General features: G+C 40.5%; 1 protein-coding gene across 4 annotated transcripts in view; it reads left to right on the top strand.

Moving 5' to 3' along the window:
- LOC144719870 (KAT8 regulatory NSL complex subunit 1-like) overlaps positions 1 to 22,096 on the top strand; it is a 49,190-nt gene extending 27,094 nt beyond the window's left edge. For 3 of the 4 annotated variants that reach the window (XM_078596150.1, XM_078596141.1, XM_078596161.1), the window contains 13 exons: positions 6,326 to 6,467; positions 9,156 to 9,311; positions 10,140 to 10,255; positions 11,071 to 11,269; positions 12,311 to 12,479; positions 12,890 to 13,075; positions 13,710 to 13,862; positions 15,370 to 15,548; positions 15,825 to 15,946; positions 16,730 to 16,787; positions 17,044 to 17,150; positions 18,055 to 18,259; positions 20,647 to 22,096. In XM_078596150.1, coding sequence (XP_078452276.1) covers positions 6,326 to 6,467; positions 9,156 to 9,311; positions 10,140 to 10,255; positions 11,071 to 11,269; positions 12,311 to 12,479; positions 12,890 to 13,075; positions 13,710 to 13,862; positions 15,370 to 15,548; positions 15,825 to 15,946; positions 16,730 to 16,787; positions 17,044 to 17,150; positions 18,055 to 18,259; positions 20,647 to 21,201 — 2,347 coding nt within the window. In that variant the 3' untranslated portion in view covers positions 21,202 to 22,096. The remainder of the gene's footprint in view (positions 1 to 6,325; positions 6,468 to 9,155; positions 9,312 to 10,139; positions 10,256 to 11,070; positions 11,270 to 12,310; positions 12,480 to 12,889; positions 13,076 to 13,709; positions 13,863 to 15,369; positions 15,549 to 15,824; positions 15,947 to 16,729; positions 16,788 to 17,043; positions 17,151 to 18,054; positions 18,260 to 20,646) is intronic. The other variant, XM_078596171.1, reaches the window with a different exon arrangement.
- The last annotated feature ends 3,429 nt before the right edge of the window (positions 22,097 to 25,525 follow it).

Genomic DNA, 25,525 nt, shown 5'->3' with positions numbered 1-25,525 from the left:
AAATGGGCTGTTATATAATTCACCTTTTAGGCGTGGCATTAATTTTTGGGATTGAGCTGAACAGTGTTGTTAATTTTGAAAGCTATAACAGCATAATGAGGGTATAACATCAAGAGAATTGATAAATATATTTTAAAAGGCCTTTGTCCAAAGTGCATCGATTGTTGTAGGATCCAGAATTGCATAGGTAAAAACGGCAAAGTATGTTGCACGTCCTAGCAAGGTCGCAAAGCCGGTGCGCAGCAGTAACTCGGGATTACCACATCATTCCCACTGCACTAGCCAATATGTTGCCAGGAAGACAACCCCCATGCAACATCCGTGCCTGTCTGTGGCTGTGAGGTAAGTATATATTAATAGTTTTAAAGAAATGCGAGTCCTTTGGTGCGCATTCATTTTGTGAGTGTGTAATTCTAGTTTCCTTGTGTGGGAATGTGTGGTTGTTTGAGAGTGGGTGTTTTTTGCGTGTCTTTGTGTGCGAGTTTGTGTGGGAGAGTACAGTGTATGCGGACCCAGGGGCGCCACTGTGGCGAGATGTTTAACTACCTTGCCTGCTATGCAGTAGGTCGTGGGTTTGACCCCGACCCTGACGCCTGTATATTTGGAGCTTTGCATGTTCTTCCCATGGTTGCGTGGATTTTTATGCGAGTCTTCCGGGTTTCCCCTCCACATTTAGAAATATGCGTTCAGATATTTTGCTTCTATAAATTTCTACCTGATACTGTGCTACATCGTTGAGCTATCATTTGTGGCCAGGTCGCTTCTGAAAAGAGCTATATAGTTCAGGGGGCTGTATAATCATATTTTAATAGTAAAAATATGTTTTTAATTGATTGCACACCCGAGTTTGGTGTATTTGTGAGAGCTGCTGTGTGCATGTGTTTTGTATGATATCGTGTGCTTGTTTGTGTGTGGTATAGACATGAGTAATGGTGGACTTAAGGGCGGTCTCGACCGGGAATCTCCTTAGGTTCTCTTTGAATTCATGCGGTTTATTTTGCGTAAATCCTGTGTGGAATCAGAGTTAGGACGAGTATTGGTTTACGCGATTTCCCTGATATGTTTAGGTCTTATCTAAACATTTTAACATGTTTTTAAAACCCGGTGATCAAATACATTTGTAACGACTACTGTTGCACTATTCTCAAAGATGATTCACACGAGACCCAGTTGCCTTTGCTTGCCTCGGTCCTTTTGGAACCAACATATCTATCATGCCTGGCCCACTTTTTATTTATTACATTGTTGGTGGGGGTTTTTTCTAGAGAGCAAGGAAAGTAGCTATTTGGCAAAGAACTCGGTGAGATTAAATGATTTTACAATATATGCAAAATGAAGGGTAAATATATATTTAAAAATAGACGTGTATACATTGCTTTCTTTTTTTAGTAAGCATGTCGGTCACTTATTTCTACTGTCAGGTTACATTCTAGATTTGAAGCTTTCGTGACTGCAAGGATTCATACTCTTAAATTTTTTCAGTCAAGTCACGTCGGTAAAAAAATAAAAAAAAATTAAATAACAAAAGAAATTAAGTAATACATATTTCTATTATAATAATAATAGAAATAACAATAGAAATAAAATAATAAATATTTCTATAATTTCTCTTATTTTTATTACTTTTTTTATTTTTTTCCTACGTGACTTTACCGAAAAAACCTAAGAGTATGTCAGGTTACATTTTAAATGTTATTTTCAAAATCTTCAAAAAATATGTATAAAGGAATTAAAACTAATATTTGACATGTGAAAAATAACAAAAAGCAAAAGGAAGTAGCATGGCCAAATTATGACTTAATTTGCCTTTGCGTTGATAGAGGGCACTTGGCTGTCCAGAAATTGCCACCTGTTTATTTTTTTTGTCGATTATCTTAGGCCACCGATAATTAATACACACCTAACCTCCCCGTACAACATTCAAATTCCATAATTCTCTCGTTTAAAAATGAGGTTTGTGGAGATGCATTTGTGAAATTAGATAAAGCAAACATTTCTAATTACATTTCTGTGGACATTTAGGTGTCTGAGTGGCTCAATGGTTACATAATAAACATGCAGATATTTATAACTGTAGATTTCGTATTTATTTAGTGGTAAAAATATTTTCTTATGATTCGGCAGCTATTGAATTGGACATTAGATTGTACTGATTTGCTATGATAATATATTGTTTTAATACCCAGTTTAAAATTCCTCTTATCTTAAGGGTTTTGGTTTGTCTTTTGAAATTCATGCATTTTTATTTGCTTAATTACTTTGGTTTAAGGTGAATGATATTGCAAGTAGAAATATTTTCTTTTCAGCTTGGACTAAAATATCCCTTATTCTGACTGGTACTCTGGCAATTTTATATAATCTTAAATTTTCACATGTTTTCTGCCATATTTTCATCGAATTGTTAATCGTTTCTATCGTGCACAAAGCCAGCAAGGCAGTCCATTAAGGGAGACTTTTGTTAATATGATTCCAAAGCTGAAGATCTTTAGACAAACGGATACTTGGTTTACAGAGAATTTAAAGATTCTCAAGATTGTTATTACAATTTGATTGTACATATACACAAATAGAGAATATAATTGGTAAAAACACTTATGGATTAAGGCCCTCCGCATACTGTGTCTGTCATGGGGGTTGTTTAACTGTACTTGCGTACTTTATATTTTGGTCAATTCAGGTGTTTGAAGTGGAGGGACATCACCGCACTAACATTGCTCCACCACATTTACTGTAATACATGCAGATCTATAACACACATACAATACAATCACCCATGCATATAGAGTACATCGTGGTGGTCAAGCACTTTGGGAGTGAGGGTTGGTGGCTCAAATAAAGATTTGTGAAACCCACAGGTGGTTGCATATTTCCACATGCAAGTGGGTACATGAACCCCTTTGAACCTTTGAGTGTTCACTTTGTATTCTGGATACTCCTACCCACAACACTTGTTATTTTGAAAACCATCGGACAAACATCTCAATGCACCAACTGCGCTTCTAAAAGTCTCAAGGTTCAGTGGGGTTTTCTTTGATAAATTACTTTATTGTGTATTGTTGAAGGTACAGTGTACCAGAATGCAGTGGCGTAGGTGTATCATTATTTACATACTCGCCTCTGCAGTCTTAGCAGGAAAACATAAAATTATATTTCAATTAAAAACTAGTAATTTGTCTAACAATCTTGCCAGACACAAACCATGCAGCTCTTGGCATTTGTATTGTTAAGCTATGTAAGCTATATTTGGGGTGGCAAGGTGGCACAAGTGTTACCACTGCAATTGAGAGCCTGGGTTCATTTTCTGATTTGGGCTTTTTTGTGTGACGAGTTTGTTCTCCCCCTGTTTAGCATATTTTCCTCGAGGTTCTTTGTTCATCTCATAGGTGGGTAAACTGTTATTGATCAAGCATCCCGAAACAGGAAAACTAACTAAAATTGAGTTGTGATTAAATATAGCAACATCACCCCTTCTGTTGAAAACTTGGCAGGCCCTTTTGGGTAAGTAAGCATAATAATTACAATTTGTTTATGATTTTGCAGTTATGGTGAAAACGGGTGAAGTGCCAACGGACAGGCGGACAAAACATTTGCTCGTGTAAGGGTGGCTTGGATGGCTCGAGTACGAGCACTGCACAAGCACCGCTGTGTTCCTGGATAAAAATATGGGCAGCTACCTCTGGTTAAACCCGGTTCTCAAGTGTAAAAAAATGATGGTCTTAGCCTGGTCAATGACTGCACAAAACTCATGTAAATTTAGTTTTTTTCACTTAAATTGGCTTATTCCATTCCTAATATCGAAACGTTTCGTTTTGTCTTGCGACAAATATTCTGCAGGCAATTAAAGTTTACCCATAATGTGTTCATTTCATTTATTAGGTATAGCCCTGTGAGCCATGCGGCTTTTGAATCGGGTGCAACCGCAACAAACAAAAAACATATTAAAGTGACTAGGTGCAACAGAAAAAAACAACAAAGTCTTCCAGAAAAAGCACCGTATATTAATGCTGTCTGCAAAAATCCCAGTGGGGATGCAAGTCAAACAATAACAACCATAAGACTTTATATTAAAGTTGTCAGTCTAATCTTGATTTGAAGCTTTCGTGACTGCAGGAATCCATCCTCTTTGTTTCTTTCGATAAAGTTCAGCAGTTCCACTGCTGGATTATATTTTTATTCCGCCTGAGGGCGACCGCTTGTATTGCGATTGAAACGTCGTGATTTATTTTATACCTACGTGACTTTACTGAAAGAACCAAAGAGTATTATCAGTCTAACTCTGGACTACAGCAAACAAATATGGCTAAACCAAAACGTTTTCGAAATCACCAAAATAAAGCTATAAAAAAATTTAACAGTGATCATAGGAACTGTGATTAAAATTGAACAATAAACGATATACATAACATGTATGACCAAACTTTGCTGCCATAGCTGGCAGCATGAGTCACTCCATAACAGCAGGAGTATCCGCAGGAGTATCCGTAGGAGTTTCAAAAATTTTCAATGCACCTTTAAAGATCAGCACACTAATCAAAACTCAATATCATACTGTACAGCGGTCATCCGGAGCGATACATTTGATTTCAGGCCACTGAATAGCAGTGGCAGCTAGAGGTGTACAACTCGTCTAGAGCAGTTTTGAGTGAAGATTTCACAGGTAGTGATCCACGTTGCAGTTTATTGGCGATAGCAGTCCAGACTCTGGGGACATCAATAGCAAAGGCCCTTCCTCCAGTATTTATACGGCAATAAGGAATGTCAAGCTGGTCACATTTGTTCTTTGAAACAGTGAGGAGATCCAGCAGATAGTCTGCTGATTTTTTTGTAAGTACTGTACATCATGAATAAATAAGACCTGATGCACAAGCCGTCGATCATTAAGAGATGTTAAGTTTGACCCAATGTAGAGATCGCAGTGGTGGGTCCTATACGGGCAGTTAAATGCAAATCTTAGTGGATAAAGAGGTCCAATTCAGAAGTAGTTCTGATATCTTATTCTGGGGGCTAGTCGGCAAAAATGTTTGACTGCTTGCTGCAGAGTGAAAATTGCAAATTTGTCTTTTGACATGATGGTGATACTCACAATGACAAAATTGGGAAATAAATAAATCCTATTTTATTTCAAGCAGCCTTAATGGCTTCCTCAAATTCGATGTGGCATGCAACAGAGCACATATGTAATACATGTGCAGGCGAGGTTACAAACTCGCCGTATATATGTTCATCCTGTTCGAAATAGTAATTCACAATCCTGTAATGCAAGGTTTATTTAAAAGGATAATTTGCATACGCATCTAATACGCTACCTAATATAAAGTTACACGAAAACACTGAAAATATGTTCTTGTAAGTTAAAGGTTTTATTATACTGTACTACCAAATATCAGCAAAAAGATCATGTCCAAGACAATTATACTCCAGAAGGAATAAGTAGGCCTTTTTGGTTTTTTTCGGTAAGGTGAATAAACACTTGACTAATCTACTGACAACACTCGGGAAATTACCAACTCATGGTTAAAACTTCCCTAAAAAAACCTCCATTGCTTTGTTTGTAAAATCAGCTATTCCAGGCCCAGCGATAACGGTATATGCATTATATATCTTGACTTGTGGTTTGTAAAATTGGGAATCTAAATATTTTCGCAAGGAAATATATGCGAGTGTTAAGTCATTCACTTTCCATTGTTGTTGAGTGAAGCTTTGTTAGATGTCCTGACGAATCAGCAGTGCTCTCATCTGCCATTATAGTCCACTTGTGGTTTCACATGTCAGTTTCATGCAAGATGTTGCAACATTTTGATACGAGTGTGGCTAAGGAGGTCTGGGTTGGATTATAAATGTGTCGCTTTTAGTTGGTTTTCATGGAAACCATTGGTATATTGATGTGATGTAAGAGTGGTTGAGTATAATATGGAAGGTACAACTTTTATATTAGATTATGCAATATTTATAGAAATGTACAAAGGAAGAGGCCAAAACTCTTTTAAGAAAGATATACAGCAGTAGCTAAAAATAAAATTATGGATTTTAACCACTGAGTTTCCATTTGACTTAATATATTTGAACAAATTGTTGTTTGACTTTCATCTGCTGTATGTGAAGATTAAAGTGGGTTGGGGTGATGACACAAACCTGTTTTTAACTGATTACGCAATTGCAAGAGCAAAACAATTGTTCCCTAACATTAATATCTGTTGAAGGGACACAACTTGAAAAACCCATCATAGTATGTTTGCTTAGGCTTTCTCCCCGGACCCTTAATATTACGCATATGTAGCAGGCTTTATTAAAGTGGATGATGTGCCCTGCTCATGTGGGTCCACAGACAAACGAGTGCTGGGTGGCGCTGGGCAGAGGAGCGGGCTATGGTGGCGAGCCGCTGGACGTGGCTCACTGCGCAGGTGTCCGACCTGGAGTATCGCATCCGCCAGCACAATGAGCTGTACCGCCAGATCCGCACCAACAAGGCACGTATACGCGTGCCCTGTCTCTCACAGGCCATGGTAGTTTGTGTGCATGTTCCATAGCCATGTGGGCATATGAACACTTACAGTGTGCAAGGGACTGGTGATGTTGATGGTTGTTTTAAAAATATTGGTTGACATTGCCTGCAGTCCTTCAGTGATTTGCAGCTGCTATAATTACATTGGGATATATCTGTCAGGCCAAGGTTAGCATGGAGGGAGCAGCTTGATAAATATTGTCCTTTTTTGTATGCTTGTTCTAAATGTGTATTTGTTCACGTATTTTACTGATATTTCATGATTTAAATCTGATAAATTTGTTCAATTTAATTTTGAAGTAATTTGACTGCAACGTGCTCTGTCCCAAGGGGGGATTCATTTGTTGGCATGTGTAATTGTACATGTTTATTTGTTTGGACAGTTTCAATAACTGTAAAGGATGCCCCAAATTTCATTGTAATTTGTATCTGTACTAATGGTAAAAACTGTACTTGAGATGAATGCACAAAAAGCTTTAAAAATCTACATAACATATTGAGGTTGCTTTACCTAAATCAAGATGAATTTTTATTTTTTGTTTGACACTATTACAAGAAAGTGAGTAAGTGGTGGAGAGGTTGTGAATGCAAAAACAGCCTGCTTATTGAAATGAAATGTTCTCGTTAAATTGTTTAAAATGTACGTTTTGGAATAACATGGGCATTTTAGCTTTAATGGGTGAAATAGTTAACCAAGCAGCTAGCTTGGATTTCTTGTAATCGTACAGTTTCAAATACGGCAAGTCCTCTATTTACATAGGGGATGCGTCCCTGGAAAACGTGACATTCGGCAAAACAATGTAAGGCAAAACCTATTTTACCATTAATATAATGACATTAATTAAGGATGCATTCCTGGGAGTAATTTTTAGGTCAAAAGTAGCAGAACATATTTGTATTAGTACCCTAAAATCATGAAATGTACCCAAAAATATGTTGTATAACAATTTTAAACACGTTATGTAAGTTAACACAGAGTACTCAGCAGAGATGGTGGCGAAGATTGCATTTAGTTGGAGGCCTGGTGTGGGGTAAAGGGGGAGTTGAGTTACGGTATGGTGATATCGTGAACACTGCTGAGGCTTGAGCTCTGGCTTGGGGGGGGGGCGCCCATGGCGTAGTGCGTTGTTACGTACGCAGCTCAAACTTCTACCACGTTATTTTCTTTGATTTTTTAATATAACGCTACAATTAATCGTGCTTTTGAAATCGAAATTGCGTCGGCAACGTTGTGAAACAACGTAAATAGGAGCAACCTAAATAGAGTACTTGCTGTATATCTGTGTTACCATTAGAGTTTTCAACTTTAATTGGAAAGATGTGCATTAAAATCCTGGTCAAGAGTCAACTCGGCCCTTCAGTTCTCCAGTCAGTAAAATTAGGTAGCACTTTGGGAGATTGTCAACAATAGTATTCTACGGAGAGAATGGGCCCCAGCAATGGGAATGTTGATTGCCATCACTGGGTGAAAGCTGTGTATGAATATTCCATTGCTCATATGAGCATGAAGGCACGTGTTTTTTTTATATTTAAATGAATATTGGCAAAGGGCTGCAAGTTAATCTAATGCCTTGAATGATATTACGTGATATTGCATACACACGTGCTGTATAGCACCAGTAAAGTTTCTGCAAACGGTCTGTTAGTCATGGCCTCTTACTTAAAAGTGGTATATCCATTTTAATAGTGAAAAAGAATGTATTTCTAATGCTTTTTAAGGTCAATAATATTTATTTTATAGCAAAAACTGTTTGTAACGGTGCCCTTAATGTAATCATTCTAACAGCATGCACCTTCTGTTTGTCTGCCCCTTGGGCATTATTGCATTCACTGTCAAGTACATTCACAGTACGCATGCATAGCATCACTTTGTAACAGAAGCCAGACATACAAATGTTGTCAAACATAGAAACGCAGCCATAGATAAAATAGACCAACTTGTATCCTTGGGTAGAGATTTAGATTTCTTAATGAAATGCCTGAATAGTAATTTTGAATACTGTGCATTGCTGTACTGATTACAGCCTCGTCCACTGAGACTGTAATCGGTACAGCAATATAATATTTTACTTCTTACAGACTACAGTAAAACCCCAGCTAGCAACACTCATTGGGAGGGAGCTCTGGTCCAGCTAGCAGCAAAATTAATTCAAATGAATGTAACGTATCGCTAATTATCCTGAGAACCCTGATGAGCATTACAAACACATAACATGAATGAAAATGAGTTTTAATACATTTACTGTACTCTAAACATTGAAATATAATACATACATAAAAAACAACTTATATTTAGTGTGTGCATTGTACTCTACTTAGTAGTTATGTACTCACCATCGAATTATGTTGATGCCATTGAGGAACAGGAAGGAAGAAACAAACATGGAGGAAAATAGCTACAAATAGTGCTACAGTCTAGGGAAACTGCAGTGCATGCAGCAACAAATCCTGTGCCACCTACTGCGCATGGCTCTGCACTGCCACTCGAGGTGTTGCAGGAGGCTAAATGTGGAATTCTGCTTGCCGGGATTTGATTCCAAACCATTTCAAAGGATCATAAGCTTAGTGTTCCCATAGTTTTCACACAATGCATGAGTATTAATATATACACATATATGTAACTGAGAAAGGGCACGTTATGTTTTATATACAGGGTGCTGTGATGTTGGGGGAGCCTCAGGCACCAGTGGACCTGATGCAGCGGTTGGGTGCAGCAGGCTCCCTGCTCAAAGGTCCACTTCGAAAATCCACTAGGGCCGAGATGTCTCCCTGCAGCCCCGCGGTGCTGCTCAGCAACATTCACAAACAGGTTAGTAACTGCAGTCTTCCATGGGCGAGTTGCACGTGCATATTCACTGAATTATTTATATGAACACAGATGAGGTGTATGGCAAGTTATTTGTTTTTACTTCCGTGGACTTTATTTTACATCAAACGTTTACTTCAGCACAAGTACAATATTTAATAAATTCATGTGTTGATACATCCTGGTACGAGCTTGGTTATTTCTTAAAGTGCGCACACCATTATGCAGTCTGAATATATTTTTTTGTTTCATTCATGGTGTAGACATCTTTGATTTTAAATGATGGAAGTTGAATTTGCTTTAACAATATGTTGCTTCTCATGTAAACATATTTCCCTTTTTGGCGGTCAGCTAATTGTCAGCTGTGGCTCGTGGGCCACATGCAGCTCATTGGTGGTTAAAGTGCGACTTGATAGAGATGCCATTTTTTGACTTTGGAAGCGGGAGCTACCTGGCACTTGCCTCTGGTAGCGGAGCCAGAGATGGGTATTTCCAGAGTGCTCCCGCAGATTTAAAAATTCAATACCCAACAGTTAACCAGTGCGAGCGATTCGACCGCGTGAACACCCACGTGGTCATTTGTGGCTCTTGGCCAGATGGAGGTTTTAGTATGTGGCTCATAGTGTCACCCCTAATATATTCTTAAGGCAGACATGTTTTTTCCCAAATACAAAATGATCATGTTTCTCCAAAAATGAAATTGCAAGTCGTTGCAATGAAGTGTGGAATCCGAACGTCAATGTTTATTGGCTTCTTGATCAATCCTTGAGTATTGTGGTTCTCTCAAAGTTTTCCACAGCTTCGTAATGATGGAAAACAATGTGTCCACAGAGCTCGCAGCTGACGCAGACGCTGGGTGGCCTGATCTCGCCTCTCAGCTCCATCTCCCCTGGCTCTCCTGCCCACTCCAATCCTTCCATGCCCCAGCTAAATGGCACCGTGCCTGGGTAGGCCAACCACACGTTTTTCCAAGGGCATAATTTGAATGCATTCATGCAGGGAATTGATATACCGTTGTTATCCGAATTTGTCATCCAATAAGTGACTGAAAGTTAGATAGGGATGCAGTATCAATGAATTACTGGCTTGTATAACTTTACAAATCCACACTCTTCAAGCTATAATTAAAATCGTAACAAGTAAAACAACATTTTATTTTCTCTGCCACATTTGTCAATAGGCATGTGAGGTGTGGTTGGAAAGCTGTTGCTTACATTTAGGCTGTTTGATGGTCCCCTGTGAGTGTTAAAACTTATGAAATTAAATATAATTTACTCTTTCATCAGAACTTGATTACTGTTACAGATCCAAGTTAGGTCTCACGGATCTGCCGACCATGGTCAGCTAAATTAAACTAGTGCTTTGGTGGAAAAAAAAAAGTCCTCGTCTCTCATTCATTTGGCAATTATATAAGGGCTTTCAGTTGCATTTTAAAACCCTATTTTCACTGTTACTGACATGGATTACAAAGTGGCAATGTTTGGAAATGTTTCTTTTAGCCTTGCTTAATTTTGGCATGGCTGGTATGGGATTCCTACTCTTTGGTTCTTTCGGTAAAGTCACGTAGGTAGAAAAAATTATTTATCTTTCCCACCGGAAGACAATTGCTTGTGTGGCGATCAACGTCGTGATGTATTATTTTTTCTACCTACGTGACTTTACCGAAAGAACCAAAGAGTATGGATTCCTGCAGTCACGAAAGCTTCAAATCAAGATTGGTATGGGATTGTTTATAGAACATTACATGCCCTTGCTTGCCCAGGCCGGAGAATGGAGGGTGTGCCGATAGTTCCACAGAAGGCTCAGATGTGGACGAGTCTGATGGATGTGCTGCCATCATGCAGTCTCCACCCCTGTCACCACCTGACAACACCTGTGTGGCTGCGCGCACGCGACCCCTTCGGGACTTCCGCAAGCGACGCACGCTCCGAGTCGGCAATGCCTATTTCCTCAGCCGCAAGGTAGTGCGTTGCCATTAACATGCACATATAGTGGGAAGATTTCCCCATTATATAAAGTATTATGCTGTATTTATACATGTCCTTGATATCTGCACTTAGCATTTGTACAACAGATGTGACAAAATATTAGAAAGAGAAAAAACGTACCCCGTATCCACTGTTATCCAATCTAATATTTTCGCAAGCATAACTCGTAAAATATTATACTCCTAAGTATATAGTTATTGTTTGAAAATTTCATGACCAAAAATACGTTAGGGGCCGTCCATAAATGACGTACCGCACCTATGGGGGGGGGGGGTCAGACATTTGTGCCGATGGGGGGGGGGGGGGTTGAGAAATGTGACGTCACATCAAAATGCGCAACTTTAATTAAATATAGACAATACGTTCTACTTAATTAAATAGATGTTTTAATAAATGTTTTCTCCTACAACATCAGAGTGCAGCGCCACTTTAAATACGCACTACAATGACAATTGTTTAAAGCGATTTGAAGCATGTTTTATTTTCAAAATGTAAATATGGTTTTGGACGGCCTCTTAATCCATTTTTGCGTACTGCACTTATCCAACAATGATGGTTTTGCGATGACAGCGGCGTGTAGAATAATATCTGAAATTAATTTGAGTGAGCTGTGAAACGAGTACAATAATTTTTCACATCTTGTGTACAGGATTTATGGAATGTAAAAAAATACATTATGTCATCTTATATAGATTTATATTGTCTTAATCGAAGGCATTTTACAAAGATTATAAAATTGTACAGCAGGTGATAGTAGTTAAAATAAAGAGTGGTTATTAAAAGTGGTGATGTAGTTAAGTTGACCAGAGGACAAGTGGGAGTGTTAAGGAGGAGTTGGGGGGGGATAGGCCTGATATTAGCTGGGGGGGGTGGGGGCAGGGAGTTGGAGTCGGATGTGCAAGGGAGAAAAGATGGGGTTTTAATTTATAACTTATGAAAACCTAAAGTTATTGTGGTGAGCACTGTGAGTTGGAAGTAAATTTAAATACTGCTCTGGCCATATTCCCACCTCAGGCCCAGCGCCCTTTGACCACACCCTGTGGCTGTGAGCCACCACTGGCGTGCATCGTTTGCGCCTCTAAGGTGGTCACGCACCAGCCCTTGGACCAGGACACCATGACGGTGCCGGAGAGGGTGGCACTGCTGCGCGCCTCCTTCCACCCCGTGCTGTCTTTCCCACACGGTGTGCCACATTTCACTTTGTTGACTGTGCTGCCTGGGCAACAGCTGGAACATTTTCAAGTTCTCTCAAAAGAATAGTATACTGGGGGGACATCTCATTGATGTTTTAGGCTACGTATTTCTAAATATTTTTTTGGGGGACAAGTGAAGTTAACTTAGTCCTTTCACCAGGTGGGGGGGGGATATGTCATTAACTTTTATTGCTGTTATCTCCAAGATTTTTTTTATTATAATATCGTTTGAAAATATATTACACGTAGTGCGATGTATTTACTTGGTATTTTTACTTTCATTAATGCCCCCTGTTTTTGTACAATTTTCTCGCTCCAGTTTTAATTTAATCAGTTTTGAAAACATTGCCAATAAAATAATTATCCTTTTTTGAAATGCCTGCTGTGGTGTTATGCACAGAAATTCCCTTGCAAGAGCGGTTTGGTGGCTTGCTTAAGCAACCGGAGTGGCAAACAAGGCTGGTACCAAAGGCTAAGGCGAATACCCTGAGGAAATTCTGCACGCCTAACAAGTGGGGAGCTTCTGGGGGACTCTTGGAGCGTAAATTGCGTCAGAAGCTTGACACAGGACAGCTGCCATCTGAGCGTGAGTGCCACTTGTGATAAAAGTGTTGGAAGGTTTCTGAAATTCCTTAGGTGGAATTATTACATGTCAAATTCTAGTAATTAAATGAATTACACATCTCAATTTATACCATGATATTTTTGTTTTCTTTCCAGAGTTAATTCATGTAATAATTGTTATCTAACTTTTTTGTTTTATATTGTTTTTCGTGTTTAGTTGTCCTTCCCCCCGCACCTCCGATTAGCACGGTTGGCTTTGTACAGTGCGAAAGACGTTCAACATATGTTGTGTTAAGGCACTCGGATGTAAATCAGGGTTTTTAATTTGTTTCACTTACACGATGGGCACTAAAATATTAGTATGTGTGCCCCCCACGTGTGCTTCGAGTAGTTTACTTGGTTTGATTTGGACAATAACATAATGAATACCCCTATTGTTGAAGGTGGTGTTCTAACTGTACTTTGGTATGGACTTGGCTGTGGTTAAGTTTGCTTTCTGCACAACAAAGTACCTAAAGTAAAACACAACAGCCGAGCAGAAAGCCTGCAAACAACAGCACAGTGAGAAGTGAATGTGAATAGTTGATGAGTTGTGCACTTTTTTGTCTAACATATCTTAAGAGAACTGACTGGTGTGTGTTTTTCATTCTGAACAGGGTTCGAGTGGAGCAGTTTGTTCCTGGAAAAGTCTATGCGACAGTACCTGGTGCGGGCAGACCTGGACCATTCTCTGCTGGAACCCTCGGACACTGAGGGAGGAGACAGCTGCAGCCCCAACAGGAAGCGCCGGCGTTCTGGCACCGTTCTCGGTATCATGCAAGCATTTATATATTGACATTGTAAACCCAGTTGTACAAACGCTTATATTCATCACCAGCCTCAAATGAATTCTTTCAAATTTTTCCCAGTTATATTTAAATGATCGGTGTGATGTCAAGAAACAAATACATTCTTATTTTGGGATGACGCTACTTTGTATCAAACGAATGGTCCTGGTATTTGTTGTATAACTACTTATAAAGTCACCTCCATTGGCACACCCTTTGTTTTTGGTCTGCAAAAACTGACAACATAAAGAAAAGTTATTCCATTTTCTTAGCCTGGAATGGCCTCACTGCATCTCAGGATCTTTTCAGTCATGTCGTTTATCGAGATGTTTGGCCATTACCATTAATAATAACTGTTTGGCATGCGGGAAGAAATGTGATTACCCAGAGGAAATTCACACATGAGGGGTATCACTCAACACTGCCATTGTCTGGCCACTTTCCAGAATGATACATTCTGAGCGCTGGAATATGTCAAATGAAGTGAAAATCCCTGCTTTAATTACAGTGTTTTGTGGAGCATTTTTGTGACTGAGCAACTCTCACTATACTTGAGAATCCTGGTTTTATCACAGCTGGCTGCCTGAATGTGATCCCAAAGTGGTGCTGCTAGTCCTCTGCTGTGTAATCTAATGACTTTAAAATGAAAAATACATTCACCATGACGTAAATGCCTTCACTTGTCATACATGTAGTCCTGAGAATGATTTCCCCCCTTTGAATTCCATATGAACATCATTGGTTCCACCTGCAGTTTGTTGTACTAAAATTCTTTTGCAAAAAAATATCATGCCACCTATATCAGTACCCATGTCCACTTCCTTTAAAAATGTGATAAATTATGTTTCTTCTGTGCCAAATTCCCATTAAGGTATTGGATTGGCTGCTTGTATTTTATCTTTTCTCTCATTGCATCCATTTTAAATTCAGCCGAAGTGCCACAGCTATTCATTTGTCACTATATCGAAGCGCTTAAGCATTTTCCTAACCCCTTAGATAAAAAGTCTCAAAGTTTTTTTATTTACTTGGGTAATGTAATCCACAATTAAATTTCGATTTAAAGCTTTTGTGACTGCAGGGATTCATCTTCTTGGTTCTTTCGGTAAATTCACGTAGAATGGAAATAATAAAATAATAAAAATCAAATAAAACATAATAAAATAAAATAAGAATAATAATATAATGTTTTATTTTTTATTTTATTATTTCCATTCTACGTGACTTTACCGAAAGAAGATAATCCACAATTTTTAAGAATTTTAAAATTATTGAAAAATTATTTAAAAACATTAAAATAATTAGCATACTTGACAGGCAATAAAACGTTACTTTTAAAGTAGGTTGCAACCATATTTGTTCATTAATTGGACTTGGCTAAGTATTTCCATTTAATTTGAAAAACAATTCAAATTACTATTACTCGGTTATTAATGTTATGCAGTCACATGACTTATCTTTGGGTTAAAACGCCTATTTGTGTCTGCTGCAGTGCCGAGCAAAAAGTCGCGAAGTTTGCGGAGCTGCAGCTTCACTGTGGGAGACTGCCCTGATGGGGTGCTGGGAACCCCCATTAGGCACACACAGACGCCTACTCTGTGCGAAACACCCACCACGGCTCTCGGAACATCAAGCCAAACGTCAACACCAACTCCATCAACTTCCGCACAGGTGATGACGCAGACGGTAGCACACAAATTAATTGTATCTCGAGTTGACGTGTACATAATTGACACGCTGGCTGAAAGAATAAGCCTTGACACATTTTCAGACTCGTAGTGAATGTTATTGTCAACTACTGTTTACACAGTTTGCTAGAAACGCTGTATGGAAATGTTTGAGATTAAATATGACCATCGATTACTAAAGGTAGAAAATAATTATTCAGCTTTATCTGCAGTATAAAACGTGATGCTGAGAGTTGTGGTCCCTTTTGTCTGAACCCAGAATGCAGTACGGCGTCGCAGGGGTGAGAGCTCATATGACATAAATAACATCGTGATCCCACTGTCTATGGCCGCCCCAGCCCGGGTCGAGAAAATCCAATACAAGGAAATCCTCACTCCAGGGTTTGTATAATCCTTTTTTTAAGCTTGCAACATATGTAGCCGGGACTTTACCTGCATTTTGAAATGTTACATTCAATCATGTACGACATTATGCGACCTCCTTTGCCAGTACCGAAATATGAGAATAGTTTTTCCGTGTGAGACTAGGCTCGAAAGAAAGCTGCCTGGTGTGGACCAATCCGTTTTAAAGACAATGCATATATTATCGGTGTTTTTTGTTTGCATTCTGACCAAAAGGAATTGTGGTTAATGCAGACATGATTCCTTATAAAAGGTTTCAGATGGGTGTTTTAACATCTTAACACCTGATTTAAAGCTTTCGTGACTGCAGGGATTCATATTCTTGGTTCTTTCGGTAAAGTCACGTAGAAGGGAAATAATTAAATAATAATATTAAACAATTAAATTCTCACGACGTTTCGACTGGAACACAAGCAATCATCATCAGGTGTGAAATCCACAGCAATAATTTTTTTTTTTCCAAACCTAATGATGGTTGCTTATGTTGTAGTCGAAACGTCGTGGGAATTTTTATTGTTTTATATTTTTATGATTTTATTATTTTCCTTCTATGTGACTTTACCGAAAGAACCAAGAATATCTTAACACCTGTTTTGTTGCCAGAAAAAGGGGAAAACCTATTCTCAATCATGTACTAAATATATATATGTTCCTTGTTATAAACAATTGTGGAAAGGCATATGCCATGATGAAAAATGTAGTGGCTAACAAAAATATTTTTTCCCGAAATTGCTGGTTGCTTAATTGTTGTTGGTTCTTTAGGTGGCAAGAGCTGGAGCCTGTGACTAACCTGCAGGAAGTTAATGTGGAGGAAGGAGAGGTAAATAATTCCCATTCCTATCAAAATTGTAAACTTTGCTTTTTTTGCTGTTGAGTTACGGAGTAGATGTGCAACAATGTAGTGTGCATTGTAAATAAAATAGTGTTTTCTGTAAAGTTCAAATTATTTTTATTTATTGGGACTTGGAAAATATGGATGAATAAAATACAAATTAAAAAAACAAGTGGAGTTGACAACTGGAAAATAAAGCATATCTGTGTTGGTAATGGGTGTGTTCTCTGGCTGTGTGGCATAGGTGGAAGACCTTTCAGATGAGGCGTTTGCCATTCGCCATGCCAAGTGTGAGCAGTTGGAAAAGGCTCGCTGGTGCGTCTGGTCGCCTGCAATTCAGCGTCGTACCAGGTCCGTATCGTGAGGGCACATGGCCAGGGACTATTCCAACATCCTTAATTGCAAGGCACGCAGGCCACTGACGGCCCCTGGTAGCCTTTAGTGTGGCCCTTGACGTGCGGCCCCCGACAAACGTGAAAACACTCCTTGCAGGCGGTGTGGTGGTCCTCATACTCATGTCTTATCGGTGAAAGTGGCCTCCCTCTGAAAATGTGTTAACATTGGACTGTATAAATATTTGTATGTGATTTTAAATTAAAGACTTGATAAAGCTGAGTCTCGCTACATTTAACTGCAAATGCTGTCAGGGAGTCTGGTTCAGTTGGAATCTTCAAGTTCCACCTATAAACATTTCTCATTCAGAAGGAATGTTTTACTTGGCCACTGCTTAACCCCCCCCCCTCCCCCATGTAAAAGCACCTTAAGAATTTATGAAAGGCACTCTATATATAAGCTGTAATTATTATATGTGATACTCAAGAGTGCTGCATATATGACTTGTGACTACATCACATGAAGGAATATGCATAGGATAAGAAGGAATGCAGTAACCACTTTTTGCCTAGGAAGTCTGAAAATTAAGGGAATAAATCATCTCTTCAGGCTTTGTGGACACATTTTGGCACCTCGCTCAAGTAATATGTAAAGCCCAGAGGTGGCCTGTAGATGTCAACTACTAGTTGGAAAGACACATTTTTTTTAAATACAAAAAGCTGATTTCCTAATTGTCACTGTCTCGGACAATAGTAATTCATAAACTTTGTATTAATTATTGACAATCATATTACAATCTTGATTTGAAGCTTTCATATTACAAGGTACATTGTTCATAATGTGATGTCTACAGTCAAAAGCGAAATATATGTATTGCAAATAGCATTGCCACATCACATTGAATCCTGTGGATTTGTTGCAGGTCATTTCACAAGAGTGTCTCGGATGGGCGTGCTACGCCCCCGCCTCCGTCTCCTGATACGTCCATGTCAGGAGGTGGTGGTGAACAGCTCTCATACACCGAGCCGCCGATCCAGCAAAGAACGACAGACAGGAGTCTGAGGGACTCTCTGTGCGAGTCAACTCGTTCGTCCACACCCGATATGAATGCCGAAGAGATATTTGTGGTATGTAATTAAAGGTTTCTCTTTATTTGGGTCTAGATTTAATAGTGAATGGGTGAAAGAGAAGAATAGTTCCTTAACCGAGTTATTTTTGGCAATGCTTTCATTGGGGCAAACTGGTGGAATGAATTTAATTTTACCAAAGGCGATGTATAGTACTGGCTTTGAGGAAATTATAGGTGTCTAACCAGCATTGATCCTAGTGTTCATTGGTGCTCATGAAACCTTATACTGGTAGGAACCTCCTGGTTACACCAGCCCACAGGGGATTATTGTCCGTCCGTCGTGCATCCAAAATGGGCGGGGTGGGGAGGGCTGGGGCTGGATGAGGAGGGGCTGGTCACCCCCGTGGTGCCCTTATAAAACTCAACGTTTAACCTGCTCACGCCGGCTTGTGCCCGCCCTCAGTCGGCCATATTTGCGGAATACACCACGCCGCGGTTGACCCTGGCCATTGACCGAGCAACCCAACGTTCCTACCAGCTCCCTCCGCAGTAATGTGTTTAGAATATTCACCCATGAATTGGTCTAACCAAGCATAGGCTTTATCAAGATAAGTTATGCATCTTATCTATAAAAATATGTTTTTGTCTGTGTGTGTGTGGACATACCTTGTGACGTTTTTAACTGACAAACTGTGGAGTTGACGTATTAAAAAAGTACCCAGATACTACGCGATAAGCCCCGATCTGTGGGGGCGGGGGATATTTTTTGTTCGCGTTCAAAATAAAAAAAGACTAAAGAGGTAAAATTTCACACTGATGTCCTCTTCTCCCCCCCCACCCCAATGTGTGCAGTTACTACTATAGAGTCGTTAGATACTACTATAGTCAGTAGTTACTCCTACTGTAGAGCATGCGGAGGGATGGTGGGGGGGAGTAGCAGCCCAGCCTCAGCCGGCCAAGGTGCCACCTCGGCCGGCTGGGCAATCTAGGCAAGGCCGGGGGCTCTCCACGGGACTAGGCCTCACCGCGGCTCTTTGTATAGTTAGTAGATACTGCTATAGAGTCGATATATAATATTATAGAGTCGGTAGATACTACTGTAGAGTAGGTAGATACTACTGTACAGTTAGTATATACTGCTATAGAGTCGGTAGATACTACTATAAAGTTAGTAGATACTATTACAGTCAGACACTACTATAGCCAGTATATCCTGCTATGAAGTCGGTAGATACTACTATAGATGTAATTACCAGCGAAACATCATACTCAAATTATATTTCTTAACCCGAAGATGCTGGATATAATTACCAGCGAAACGTCGTACTCAAATTCTAAATGTTGTGGATTCACTCTTCAGACACAGGTGGGCTGAAGAAGTAACTAATTGGCGTTTTGTTAACGTGACACATTTTTTACTGATTGGCCGTGTCGGGTGGTGGAGGGTTGCGACACATTTATGCTTACGAGATCTAGCCCAAAAGCCTTTATTATGAATAATACTGATCGTGAAAGCCTACGTGTTAAACTAATGACTGTACAGTCAAGTAGATACAACTACAGAGTTGGCAGATACTACTATAGTCAGTAGATACTACCGTAGAGCCAGATACTACTATAGAGTCACTAGATACCACTCTATGTATGTCGGGTGTGTAGGTATATATGCCTACGGGGGGTTTAAAATATTTTTGATGGGGGGTAGGTCGACAATTTTCAGAAACATTTTAGATCAAATATTTACCCGCCACTTTCTATTACTTTTTGATGCAGGACTTCTGCAAGCCTCTTATAATTTTGTTGACGGACAAATGGACTGACAAACGGAATACCGGGCTTTCACAATAGCTTCGTATTTGAACCTTATGGTGGGACCCCGGGGTCCCGAATAAACGGAAGTAAAAATCTTAATTAATTAATTAATTACCTTTTGCCAACTCCATTCCACTGCGCACATAAACGCTGCGACCAACCTGGCACTAATAATTAAGTTGTCATGTCGTCCAAGCGCAGTGAGGACGAATGCGCAGAAGATACAAAACTTTGCAACTTTGATTAGCGCATTGTGTAGAGCTCGTCGAGACGAATAGATTGGTGTATCGTTCACCTTCAACAGACATAAAATGACGTCGCAACGCAGGTTATGCAAGAGCTGAGGGTTTATGGGACCCCCCGGGGTTCTGCCGTAAGGTTCATTTGTGTATATATGTTTTGTTTTTAAGAGAAGTTTTGAAATCTAATTTTCCCCCGGGCAATGCCGGGTACTTCCCGCTATTAATATATAAAAATGATGCAGGTTCCAAAAATGATGCATGACATGTACGTTATTGGATAAAGTTGTTTTAGTAAAATGAGTCTTGGATGCAGCAGCAGTGGAGCCTTGATTTAGTTATTGAGTGTTTGAGTCTTGACAGTAGGCGGTGTTCATTTCTTCGTGCGTTTCAGGTGGTACAACCATGGGAGCGTCGGACGTTCCCTCTGCGGGAGGAAGAGGAGGCGGCCTTGGCGGGCGGTGATGAGTGGAGCTCAGCAGATGGGCAAGACCCATCATCTCCCCTTGATGTAGTGACACCCCTGAATCCAGACTCTCCAATACCATCCCGTAACAACACAGACAGCAGCATTTGGCAACAACTGACAACTGGATCTTTGGCCCAAGGCATAGAAAAACGCGTACATTCGGCAAGCGACGTGGAGTGTACACAAGGCAAGCGCAATCTGCGCTCTACTGTGAGCAGGTTGGCGAACACGAGCAGCAGTGTACAGAACTCTGAGATGCATGCGCACCACACCACATCATCGGTGCCACCTGACCCACCTGTGGACGCCTCTAATGATGTGCAGCGTTGGTCATCGTGTGATTACGCGCATGCCGAAACCCCCCCTGGTGAGAAGTGCAACTCAAATGGCTCGTCACAGGGGCTTGGTCGTACCAGAGCAGGAACAATGACAAGGTACTCTGCAATGCTTCGAACGGCTCGTAGAACAAACTCTCTCTGATGAAGGTTGGGTATCTTAAAACCCCAAGGAGAACCACCTCTACAAAAAATGCTTTTGATAGTCTACAGTGCTGAGCTCTGGGTTGTGCATTTTGCTATGACATTAACATTCTACATCAATGCATGTACATGGAATTATATTGCTGTTGATATACTCTCCATTTTCATGTTTCTAGATGGACAGCTTTTAAAAGTTGGTGGGATGTTGGTGAATGGTTGCCAATGTAAAGCAAACACTATATAACAAAAAGGTGAAAATGTTTAGTTTGGCTTAATTTGATAATGTGATTTAGTGGAGATGAACATGAAATGGGATAACGTCTGTTTTGTTTGATGGGTAACTTTTTTCTTCATTTTCTTATAAAGAGGTTATGTAACTGAGCAGTTGTTTTGACCAAATGTCACGTGTAGTTAGGTTTTTGTTGCTCCATTGCTTGCTTGTTGGAATGGTAGCCGAGAGGTCTCACGTGCACTAAAAATGGTTGGTGTGCACTAAAGTGTTTGGTATTTATTACCGCTATGTGACATGACTGGTTTGTAGAGTGAAGACATAATCCCAGTTATTACTGGCCGTCAGTGTACAATATGTATAATTCTACTTCGCACGTAAGTAGCATTTACTATTTGCTTGTGTGATTGCGAGCATTGTTGATCTTTTTTGATCAGAAGAACATAGTTTAATGTTAAAGGTATTTTGTTGTAGAAAGTTACGAATTGTTATGTATATATTAAAAAAATGTCTTTATACACAAATTATACATTTAGAAGCTGTACATGTACCTGGTATGTATATAACCCGCTGCTTTCGGGGAGATGGGCGTTATAACTTTAAACAAATATACCACTGAGAACATTGCTTAATACAATTAAAACAAACAAAAAAAACCTCGATTAAATCTGCTGGTCATGCGTTCATACAGGTGATGTTATAAAATCGAAAATTTAAGGCATTCATAATGGGGGAAATAGTTTCCCATTGGTTATATATGTGCGCTATTGCCACGTGATTCAAGTGGTCGGTGTTTACAATTTAAGGCCAATTGTGCACGCAGTTATGACGGCTGTTCAGAATCTTAATTTACTAGCCTTTTGCCCGTCCAAGGACGGGTGTGTTGCAGTAAATCTGAAACTTTCAAGCAAAAAGCAGACCGCGACGTGATATTCATTGTATCAATGAGAGTGCAATTTGTAAGGGCGCGCGGTGACAGACCTATTTCATTCTAAGGTTATAATCCCTTCTTCGTTATGGTTTCCTTTTTACTTTGTCTCAAACGCGTTACGGAGATCGCGTGAAGTGAGGGTTCTGCCTTTGTAGTGAGGGTTGTAAGTTGACGCTGAGGAGGGGGGAGGAGGCGCTTCGCTAATTATGAATGGGGGGGGGGGTGTCCATTTGGAGGACGTCACTTTATAATGATTGAGGGGATGGTTTTGTGGAGTGACGTCACCGGCTCATGATTATTAATGAGGGGGGGGTCAATGAGTGACGTCACTTGAGCATTATAATTAGTGAGGGGATTTACTCCATATTGAGTGAAGTCACCCGCTCATGATTATTAATGAGGGATGGGGGGGGGTGTCCATTCCATTTGGTGGACGTCATTTGCTCATGAATATTAATGAGGGGGGCTGGTCGATGTGGAGTGACGTCACGAGCGTGAAGGACACATTCCTGGGTGATTATATTTTTGGTATCCTGGAGGAATCTGAGCGAGAGAACTCTTTCACAGATGTCCAGTGGGACTAGTCAGAAAGTTACAGCAAACTACAAAAAGTGCAAAGTATAGGAAAGGTAAGTACCCCACGAAATAAACGTGATTTTACCAGGTAAATCCCACTGAGCGATAACTAAATTTTCAGAAGCGACATGGCCACAAATTAAAGCTCAACTTTGTGGCGTATGTGGAAATTTATAGGTGTCAATCTAATATAAGCGCGCTCTAGTGTTGAGCAATGGGATCGCATTGCAAAGCTGTCAACTGATGGTCTATCTCAGGGGTCGGCAACCTACGGCTCCGGAGCCGCATGCGGCTCTTTATGGGCTGCTTCTGGACGATATGTACGTATGTACAGTATATGTACATAGATGCATTGCGGCTCTTGAAATACTGAATTTTGTACCGAATTGGAAAGAAATGGCTCTTCTTGTTATTTTGGTTGCCGACCCCTGGTCTATCTTGTGTAAACAATGTTTTAGCATTTAATTTTTCAGTGGACATTACCGGGCGGTGGGCTCTACAAACAAACCAAGACGGTTTAGACATGTCTTCTCTACATCCACGACCAACGAAATGGGGAAGCCTTCATCCAGAAGGGATTGACATGCCTGTTCATTTTTTAGTCTCAAAGCACGTAGAAGCTTTACATGAAGTGTTAAGGGAAGTTTATAACATGCGATTTTCCCCTGTACAGTGAAACGAGGAAACCTATAAGTAGTTGTTTTTAATCTGTCAAATTTAGAAATGCACAACCCCCCCGATTCCATAATCGCCTATGGTTAAGTATTGCAATATGAACGAGTCGAGGGTAAAGTAATGTGTTGAAGCACCCGATGAAAGAAGCAACGGATGCAATTGCTGGCAAAGGGAAAACAAGCGCATGAGAGCAGATATATTTTTTAATGTGCGCAGATGATTACAGACACTGCACGGATACTGCGTGTGTACGAGAAAGTTGAAAGTTCTCAGTTAAGGAAAACACATTCCTGCGGAGGGAGCTGGTAGGAACGTTGGGTTGCTCGGTCAATGGCCAGGGTCAACAGCGGCGTGGTGTATTCCGCAAATATGCCCGACTGAGGCGGGCACAAGCCGGCGTGGGTAGGTTTAACGTTGAGTTTTATAAGGGCACCACGGGGTGACCAGAGGTTCCTACCAGTAAAAACTCCATCTGGAGGTATCGAAGGAATATTCAACCATTTGGGAATTTAACGAGGATCGTGGGAACTGGGTTTTTCTGCAATTTTACTGTGCCCTTTTGTCAAATTATATCACTGCAGTTGAACGAAAAGTATGTTTAACAACGCACCATTTTAGGTATACGTGCATTATACAAGAAATACATTCTTTAACTTGGCCTATTGCAAAATAGACTTTTCTCAATGGGTTCTCGCATACAGTCGAATACTGTTATGTTATTGGGATTGAATTAAGTGGCGCCAGAATTCATGCACTGCTGTGAACCCGGTGGGCCGAGTTCGATTTCCGGGCACGGCTATCCTGAGTGGCGAGTGCCATCTGAACCCATTTCTGTCTCACCTTCAATTCGCACTAACAATTTTGGTTTAGGACTATGACCGAACAACTCCCATGACCGACGCGGCGTGGGAAGTTGTTCATCCAGCAGTGGACTTGCAATAGGGCTGCACGTTTATTTATTGGTATTGAGCCACGTAATTATCCTGCAGTGGCCGTTAATCACTATCTATCCTTCTATTAATAATCTCTCCATGGCTAGCACTCATTCCCCATCCAACTATTAATTTGCTCAAATTTTGCTTTAATCCACGCATCCGGTTCGTTCATTACTTCATCTATTTTATTCACCTCCATTACATTCGTATGTACCATTGCTAATTCTCTATAGGGCCTTGGTCAAAACGCTATATAAATTACGTTAAGGTGAGATGCATTTTGACAACGCATTGATTTACCCCGACCACATGCAAACGGGAATGTATGCATTTCGAACTTATTTCGCACCATACATAAGCAACCGTGCTCATCGGAGATGCGGATGAACGATAACTAAACAGTGGCTTGCACGCACTACCCCCTGTACACCTACGCCATCCCACGTATTGCGGGGGAGAGTATTAAGCATTTGAATGGGGGCAACAACGTAAAGCACATTCTTGGTTCTTTCGGTAAAGTCACGTAGAAGGGAAATAATAAAGTAATATAAATATACAAAAAATATTTTATTATTTCCCTTCTACATGACTTTACCGAAAGAACCAAGAATATGAATCCCTGCAGTCACGAAAGCTTTAAATGAAAACGTAAAGCACGTGCGCGCACGCGCCAACTCGCCCTTTGTTCGCACCCGGCAGGGCCTCGACCAATCGCGGGGTTGGGGGGGGGGTTGAGGGGGTGGGGGTTGCCCCATTGCCAACGTCGACGAAGCTCCAACCACCACCGCGCGCGCGCTGCCCCCCCCCCCGTTGAAGGTGAATGTGGGTGGGGTCGCAGGCACGAGACGCGAGCTTCCCATTGGTCCGCGGAGGCGATCGGATGGGGTCACGGCGATTGGGGGGGGGGGGTTGGGGACGAGCGGCATCGGCGCGCGACCGGTTCAGAGCGGCGGCCATCTTGGTAAGGGGGAGCAAAATC

This window comes from Lampetra planeri, chromosome 1 (assembly GCF_965212315.1).
Source record: "Lampetra planeri chromosome 1, kcLamPlan1.2.h2, whole genome shotgun sequence".
In the NCBI taxonomy this organism is placed as follows: domain Eukaryota; kingdom Metazoa; phylum Chordata; class Hyperoartia; order Petromyzontiformes; family Petromyzontidae; genus Lampetra; species Lampetra planeri.
This window is presented reverse-complemented; position numbering and strand designations above follow the sequence as displayed.